This window comes from Hipposideros armiger, unplaced genomic scaffold (genome assembly GCF_001890085.2).
Source record: "Hipposideros armiger isolate ML-2016 unplaced genomic scaffold, ASM189008v1 scaffold_606, whole genome shotgun sequence".
Taxonomy (NCBI): domain Eukaryota; kingdom Metazoa; phylum Chordata; class Mammalia; order Chiroptera; family Hipposideridae; genus Hipposideros; species Hipposideros armiger.
This window is the reverse complement of record NW_017731956.1, coordinates 182,819-191,783: the sequence shown is the minus strand read 5'-3', so window position 1 is coordinate 191,783 and position 8,965 is coordinate 182,819. Positions and strand designations below refer to the sequence as shown.

Here is an 8,965-nt window from a genome sequence, read left to right as displayed (position 1 = left end):
AGAGAGGTACACAGAGGGTGCCAAAAAAATGTAGACATATTTTAAGAAAGGAAAAAAACTGTATTAAGATTACGCTGATGGCAACCACTTTGAGCACCTCTTGTAATTGCAGAAGTCAAACGTAACCTGTATTCATCTTTTGTCATCGGTATATATTTAATACGGTTTTTTCCTTTCTTAAAATGTGTATACATTTTTTTGGCACCCTCTGTGTATAGATAGATAAATAGATAGATAGATAGATATGTATCTATATGTCTATATAGATATAGATATATTTTGTACAACAATCATAATTATCACATATTGGAAAAGAATAGGATCATCTAACACATCTAAGATTTTGGGTCTAGAAAAAAATCTGTTGCTGAAGCTACAGATTTTAACTCTCAGTGTTTGTTCAATTCTAATAAAAGACATAATTAAATGATAACTTTTACTTTAGCCAAATAATAGTTACCATTTTTGGCAACTACACCTTTAATCAGCAAAACATTCAATCTTATGTGTGATTTTTAAAAGTGTAAATCCTTGAATGCAAATTCAAAGTTTATATGTACCAACTACATGTCACTGATGATCCTCACCAACTATTCATTTCTCATTCTTTCATTAGGAAGTGGTCCTTCCTGGGTAGGAAGACTCCTCCTCAGCAAATCAAAAGGTTCACCCTCTGAATTTTTCCCACCTGAAGCTGAAAGGGTAGCATTCTTTCTACATTTTTTGTTGACAACTTTAGGGCACATAGTCACAACAAAATGACTTAATATAGTTAATAAGTAGGATGTTTTTGCTGGGGAGAAATAAATGTCATAATTTAAAGTAAAAAAAAAATAATAATAACTGTCCAGTTAAAGCTCTTGACAGTGAAAAGACTGAACCATAACAATATTGAAGATACCTCAAATCTATCAACAAATTCGCTAATATAAACTCATTTGAAATGCTAGCTTACTTGCTCTTCTAAACGAGAAAGTTTGAGTTGTAGGTCAGCCACTTGTTGTTCTTTATCCATCAGCTTTTCACTTGAAAGCTGTCTCTGTTCCTTCAGCCTGCCATGAGCTTCCCCTAGTTGGCGCTCTGTCTCCAGAAGTTTGCCATGTAACTTTAAAAAAGAAAACAAGTATAGACATACATATAAATACAAATACCACCATCACCACCATCGCCTGTTTTTCCAAACACTGTTTTATTTTTCTCCAATTTATGTGTTATATTGTAATTTTCATAATACTTTGAGGGAACCTAAGATCCAACTGAAGTTTAATCACATAAATTATGATGAATCACATAAAATTATGATTAAACATCACAATTTCTGGTTTGCTTGCGCTCTTAAAAAAATACAGCAAGGGGCGGCCAGGTGGCTCAGTTGGTTAGAACACATGCTCTGAACAACAAGGTTGCTGGTTCGATTCCCCCATGTGCCAGTGAGCTGCGCCACCCCCCCCCACCCCGACACACACACACAACTAGACTGAAGACAACAACTTGAGCTGAGCTGCCGCTGAGCTGCCGGTGGGCGGCCAGATGAGTGTGTGCCCTTAACAACAAGGTTGCCGGTTCGATTCCTACATGGGATGGTGCAGCTAGACTGAAAAAGGTGACTGAACTTGGAGCTGAGCTGCACCCTCCACAACTAAGATTGAAGGACAACAACTTGACGTGGCGCTGATGGGTCCTGGAAAAAACACAGTTACCCAGTAAAAAAAAAAAAAAATACAATGAACCATACATAGGATCTTGTTTAGGCATAAGTACTGAAATCATTTGAAGAACTTAAAATAATGAAATCAAGGTTAAAAACTAAGACCCTCAGAGCACACAAAGACCTATTCCAAAGTACTTTTTAAACATTCCACAGTAATTCTTGCTGTTTTTCTATAGTTACGAGCCACCACACTTGACCTCTTTTTCATTGGGTATTGAAGAGAGCACAAAGCATTGCAAAGTCCTCAAAATGGCACATAATTTCTAAATAAAGTAGTGAAAGAATATTTCCTTTAAATATTAGGTCACCCTCGTTCATTAACTCTAAAACTGCCACCAAGTTAAAAACTAAAGGAGAAATTTGACCTGCAGCTAAGAACCATCACAGTCTCAAATTCTTTATTTTCTCTAATACCACCAGCAATAACAGTTACCTTCTTTGAGGATGGGGGGGGGGTGCTGTTTTCCATTAAAACCGATTTAAACATAATAAAAGGTTATATTACTTTCTGAAGAATTACTGCACAAGTGCTGGGCATGTAGAACAAAAAAAGAGTTGTGTGGAGATAAGGATGCAGGACATTTGGCAATGCCTCTGACACAACCAGCCTCAAAATACAAAATAAATGCATATGCCTCAATAAAATGAAAAATTAATAGAAGACATTCTATTCAATTGCTTTCAATCAAAACTATGTTAAATCTTAAAATATTAAGAATCCATAGAATTTGTGTCATACTTATACTTATATGCTCTATACTTGCATATTTCTTCATAAAAATTCATACTGGGCAAGGAAAAAATAAAGTTCTATCGGGTAAGTGAATATTCACTATTTTCTTATGCTATGAAAAAACTGCGGGTATCAGAATATATTCGATCTATAATTTAAAAAGAAAGTTAATTTCTAAAGTGAAATATGCTTCTATCTAACTAAAACAGCAGGCAGTAACAGTTAAAGAGAATGTATTTATTTTATCCTTGTCCTTAACCAGCACTCTGACATCTGTCTCCTTTTTATTCTCCTTAAAATGCAGTGAATTAGCACTATAATAACTACCCAAACCTTCTCCTTCTCACTAGAAGAATTAGGCTCAATCTTGGTATATGGAAGTAAAGGAGGCCTTTAAAGTAAACTCATATTTCAAGCATCTAAGTGCTTGATCTCGTCCGACAACAGGCATCACCCATATCTAGTTCCTAAACTTGCTGGTTAAGAATCTCCTGATATCATTGTTAATACAAAGATAATCAGACTTCTCCCCTAGAAGTTTACACTGAGCACATGTGAGCTGAAGTCTAGATATCCATGTCTTCATAACAAGAATCAGATGATATTTAGTTTTAGGAGAGTTCATTAATCACATGCTGAAAAACAACACTTTATAAAGCAGCAGTTTTGGGCTGGCTGAGTGGCTCATTGGTTAAAAACTGGCTTGGGAGTGCAAGCTCTGAGCAACAGGGCTGCTGGTTTGGATCCCACATAGGCCAGTGACACTGCGCCCTCTACAGCTAAGATGGTGAACAACAGCTCGACCTGGAGCTGGGCTGCCGTGAGGCGACAGCATAGGCTGCAGTGGGGCTGCAATGGGCTGCCGTAAGCTACTGTGAGTGGCTGGCAGCCGGCAGGAGTGGCTGGCAGCCGGAGTGAGCTGCCGTGAGTGACTGTTCAATGGCCAGCGAGCAACTGCCTCACCCGGGAAAAGCACAATGACAATACCAACATGGGCCAGTGAAGTGACGTCCCCACAACTAGACTGAAGAACAAAAGGAAAGCAACTTGTCTGTTTCCCTTCCCCGATTCCCCAACGCTGTTCCCTCCCCCAATTCCCCAATAAAATCTTTAGAAAAAAAAAAGCAGCAGGTTTCAATCTCAACTGTAAAAAGTAAAATCACAAGGGAGATGTTTAAAAATACCAGTGCCCAGGGATATGCCAGAGGTTCTGATGCAATTGCATCATGGGTGAGGGCTAGATATTGGTAATTTTTTAAATCTCCCCAGGTGATTCTGTTATACAGACAGAGGTGAGAACCATAGAATGAAAGATAACTATTGCTCTAAAGTGAAGATTTACTAAAGGGGGTGAGAAAAAAAGATATATATTTTTTTATAACTTTGTCATACATTATTCTATGGTTCCTGATAAATCTCTGAACTTTTAATAAAAAAATGAATCTCAAATCAAAGCTGCTCAAGGATGGAAGCAGACTAAAATCACTTATACAATGATGCCTATACCGTTTTAGAGTGAATATGTTAAAGAAAAAGAAGTTAAATTAAAAATAAAAATAATACACATTGGAATTATTACTAGAATGGTCGACCCTAGAGTTGTAATTTCAGATATACATATATGTATATATTCTTTAATAAATTTGGTTTTGTAAACTTATATTTATAATTCTGTATTCATTATATTCCTAATAATGTTTACTATGTTCTAGGCCATATTCTACATGCTTCACAAATATTAACTAATTTAATACTTACAATAACACCATGAAGAACATTTCATTATTATTTTCACTTTATAGATGAGCAAAGTGAGGCATAAATTATATAACTTGAACAAGATCAGTTTGTAGACCACAGAATTAGAACTCAGGCAGTTGGTTCCTAAATCCATACTGATAAACCACTACGCTATTCAAGATGGCATGTTAGATGACTTTTAAAAGTTAAATTGATGACATCTAATTTTTTAAATTATGTAGCAAATTATCTGCACATCTGTGGCTATTTTTGAAATGCTCATGAACACCTATATGAAGCATACAGGCTACTTTGCTTTCAAGTCCTTTGTTGACAACTGCCAGCTCTGAAATGGATGCTGAGTATGATACAGTGGAGAGCAAAACAAACCCAGTTCATGCCTATATGCTTTCAGGATGTTGAATAAAGGTTTAAGGTGAGGCTCACTTCCATTCTTCCAACAAATATTTACTGAAAGCCTTAAGTATAGAAGCTGATAGAATATAGAATAAAACAAATTCCTCACAGTAAGGAGTTCACAGCCCAATGGGAATTATAGGCAACATGGAAGTAAACAAAAAACTAATGGACAATATAAAGCATTATAAAGAAGAAGAAAAAAGAAGCTTGCTGAAATAAAGAAGGGGTCCAGAATACAAGGAACAAACTATTTAAACAGAGTGGTCCTGGAAGGCTTTATTGAGGAAATGCCACCTGAGCCAGCCTTGTGAAGACCTGAAGTCAAAAAGCACACCGAGAAGATGAAAAATACAGGCGGAGGCCCTAAGGCAGAAAAGCACCTGAAGTGTTGGTGTGTCTGAGGACCTGAAAGGAGACCAACATGGCTTCACAGTGGTAGGAAGAAGAGGAATTTGAAGGCATAGTGTGGATCATACTCCATCCAGAGGCTTATACACCAAACTAAGACATTTGGTTTCAGTTCAATATGTAATGCAAAACCACTTTAAACAGAGTGTTAAGCAGAGGAAGAAAGTGATATCCTTCATGTTTTAAAAATAAATCTCTGTGTTTTTTATGGAGAATAGATGAAGGATGTCACTAGAAGGAGGGAAACTTTTAAGAAGGCTAACACAGCAGCCCAGGTCAGCAATGACGGTGGCTTAGGTTAAGGGTGGGAGCAGTGCAGATGAAAAGAGGTGGACAGACATGAGACATACTTTCATGGTAGAATCCAGACACCACGCTGAAAGAAAGAAGCTAAATGGCATCACTTCAAGGTCTTCAGTATGACCTCTTTATTTTGTACAGAACTGTAACTAAACCATATAACCACATATTCAAGGCTTCATATAAAATATGTGTTTGAGTAGGTGCTCAAAAATTCCCGATGCCGCTCCCTCCACCTACTGACAACCAAATAAAGCCCAAACTCCTCAGCCTACTATTCAAGACCCTACGTAATGAAGTCCCAAATGCTCTTTCCAGTCACGAGTCCACTCCTGTGACACATGACCTATCCTAAGAGCAAATCAGTGTCCCTTCCTGGTTCCTATTATACTTTCCTGCCACTTGTTTACTCTTGCTACTCCTTCTGCCTGGAAGACTTTCCTGCCTTCAAACTGCTCCTTACCTAAACCTATCCAATATCACAATTTCAAGCATCACCTCTCTCACACAAAAGCTTTTCCTGATCAAATAAGTGGATAAAATAATTACACAATCTGAAGTACTATGTGGGAGAGGTACTCTTCCAAATTCTCATAGTGTGTGCGTATGATGTCATTTTATTACATTTCTCACATTCTTTGGTATAGGATAGTACTTGCCTTATCCTCAATGAGATACACATAATCATTTAAGGTAGGTACTGTGTTCTTTTTTATTTCTGTATCTGCTAACAATAAGGCACGCTGTCGTTTACAAACCATAAACGCTTGGTTTGTTTATCTGAACTGAAGGTCAAATATCTAAGTTATTTTATTCACTGATGTCCCCAAGCCTCAGTTTCCTTCCATTATGAACGCCTGCATTTTTTCATTCACTTACTTACTCACTAAAACATCTGCTGATTAACAAGCAATGTGCCAAATAGTGAGGATAAAAAAATTAGTAAGACATGGTCTTTCCACCCAAAGAGTTCAGAGTCTAGTGAAGAAAGACATATGATAATGTAACTATACTGTGGTAAGTAAAAGAGTCAAGATATGTGCATGGTTAAGCCATCTTTTGGGAGGGGGAGGGTTAGAAGTGGTATTGTTCAGAAAAAGATTTCTAGGAAAGTGAAATAATTAGTATATATCAAGAAGAAGAGGAATAGGAAAAATATCTCAGGCCAAGAAGACAGAAGAATTGATGCCACAAAAGCAAGGATCACTGTCTTTTAAGTGAAAATAGTTGAACATTATCAAAAAAGTGGTAGGACTTTATTCGTTCCCAAATTTCCATTTTTCAACCAATTATTAGTGTTATCTACAAGAAATAATTAGAATACATAATTTAAAAATTAACTTAATGACAGTCAAAACTTGCATTAAACTTCATCTGATAGACATTATTTACCTATAAAAATACTTGTTAGGGCTAATGTGTTTTCTTCTTTTAAAGTATCTAATTTTTATGTTATTGGTTTAACAATAATTAAATTTTTAAAACTTAGTAACAAAGAAAAAAAAGGGTAAGAATCTTTAAGTTAAAGAATTGTCAACAATTTGAATTAATTACAAAAGCTAATTCCTGAGTACCTATCACATGCCAGGTACCATCCTAAGCAATTACATGTACTAATTCAAACACTTGACAACAATTCTATATGATAGATACTATCATTTTTTTTCTCCCCTTAAGGGAAACGGAAATGAAAGGAAATGAGGACTGACTCAATACTATAGTTGTAAAAATTAAAAGTTAATTTTTAAATGATAATTTTTTAATAAACTATGTTATGACCAAATAACCATCAAACACACTAAGAAGAAATGATAGGAGCAATTCAAATAAGTAAAACATCTCTTACCTGATTAATTTCACTTTGAAGTTGTAATCCATGCTGATCTTTTTCTTCTCTCTGTTGTTGTAGCTGTTTAAACTCTGCCTTAAGATGTTGGTATTTGGTTTCTACTTCTGATAATTCTTCTTTGAGCTTTTGAGTAGCTTCTCCCTTTTCACTTAATTCTGCCTGTATTCTCTGCAGTGAGGTTTCAGATGTAGATAATCTTGACTGAAGCTGTTGACAATCTAGGTCTTTTTGATGAAGGCTTGCTTGTATATTCTTTTTACTCACACATTCTTCATTGTGCTTATCTTCTAACTGAGTGTAGTCGAGTTCTTTCTTCAGCAACTTTTCAGTCAAGCTCTGAAATATCAATTTAACAATTTATTTCCTTTTCTAATATATTTTAATTATTCAAACAATTATACAGCAGTACCATCTCCTACTAAATGTTTTAGTCAATATTACACTATAAAAACTGAAAATACTCTAGCCAAGAAGAATTAAATTATTACATACTAACTTATGATTATTGGTCCATTTGACTAAACTCTTGAATATAATTTAAGAATTACCAACAAAATTTTGACAAAGTGAAACCCCTAAAATCTACCAGATTGTTTAGGGTAAGAATATTTATATTCTCTCATTTGAGTTAAAAATTAAAACTACCCTTCCATCATCAAAAAAATATTTTAAATAATAACATACTATGGCAATTCTGATTTCTGAATTTCTTTGTAATTTCACAATTGGTAAGAGATTTAGCATAATAATACTATTTACTACACTATTATGCCTGATCCTACTCATTCCTTTTTTTTTTTTTTTTTGCTCTTCTTGATAAAGACCATTTTTTAGTGTCACAAGTTTAAGGCTAATTCCAATTTCTTTCTAAGTATGTAAAAACAGTGATCTAAAAATATCACTTACCTGCTCTATAGTTTATTTTACTCAATACCATCGAGCAAAAAATATAAAAATGATACCTCCAATCAAAGATCTGAATCACCCAGCCTAATCAAATGCCAAAGTCTAGTCTCAGTGGAGTTGTTACAATTAACATTGAATATTTTAAGTCAACATCTTTACACGTAAGATATGAATCAGAATTTTGACTCAACTGTGTAAGAAAGACAGCTGGGATAGATAGCCTGGTGAATCAATCCATGGACATTGATTATACTCACTTTTTATATGTAGTGCTAGAAGGGGATAATACAGAAATAGGAGAGGGCAATCGAAGCCTCTGGCCTTTAAATAGGCTATATAATCTAAATGAAACACACACATTAAAAAATAATAATAATAAAAATAAATTAAATAAAATGAACAAAGTCAGTGGGGCTAACTACTAAATTCCAATCACCTGAAAATAAAGTTTGAGCTTGATAAAGTGGAGAGTGGAGTTAAGTAATAGATATACACGCCAGACTCATGCCATCTGGTCTATACAAAAAGACAAAGGAACGGACAAACAAGTAAGTTGCATGTGGGGAAATAGCAAACACTATTACCTCAAGGAAAGTAATAAATCTAGGTACCAAAGAGGGAAAGCTAGCAGTAACTTGTCTGAGAAAAAGTACTGTAATGTAAATCATCAAGTAGGAATATACTGTAGAAAAAGCAGTGCCCAGAAAGATGCTATAAGTATACATGAGAGACAAGATGAGAGAAAACTCAGAGTTAAGAAGAGCAACCAGAAGTTTGCAGGAAAATTATCCAAAAGATGCGTGCTTGGGGCCGGCCGAGTGGTGCATTGGTTAAGAACTGGCTTGGGACGCCAGAGGGCCCCGGTTCGGATCCCACATATGAGGGCCAGTGACACTGC

The 8,965-nt window shown here is 35.5% G+C and overlaps 1 protein-coding gene across 2 annotated transcripts in view; it reads right to left on the bottom strand.

The window, feature by feature from the left end:
• The window catches only part of EEA1 (early endosome antigen 1), a 114,621-nt gene that overhangs the window by 46,147 nt on the left and 59,509 nt on the right, over nt 1-8,965 (bottom strand). For both annotated transcript variants that reach the window (XM_019624770.1, XM_019624769.1), the window contains 2 exons: nt 7,159-7,497; nt 956-1,105 (listed from right to left, as the gene is read on the bottom strand). In XM_019624770.1, coding sequence (XP_019480315.1) covers nt 956-1,105; nt 7,159-7,497 — 489 coding nt within the window. The remainder of the gene's footprint in view (nt 1-955; nt 1,106-7,158; nt 7,498-8,965) is intronic.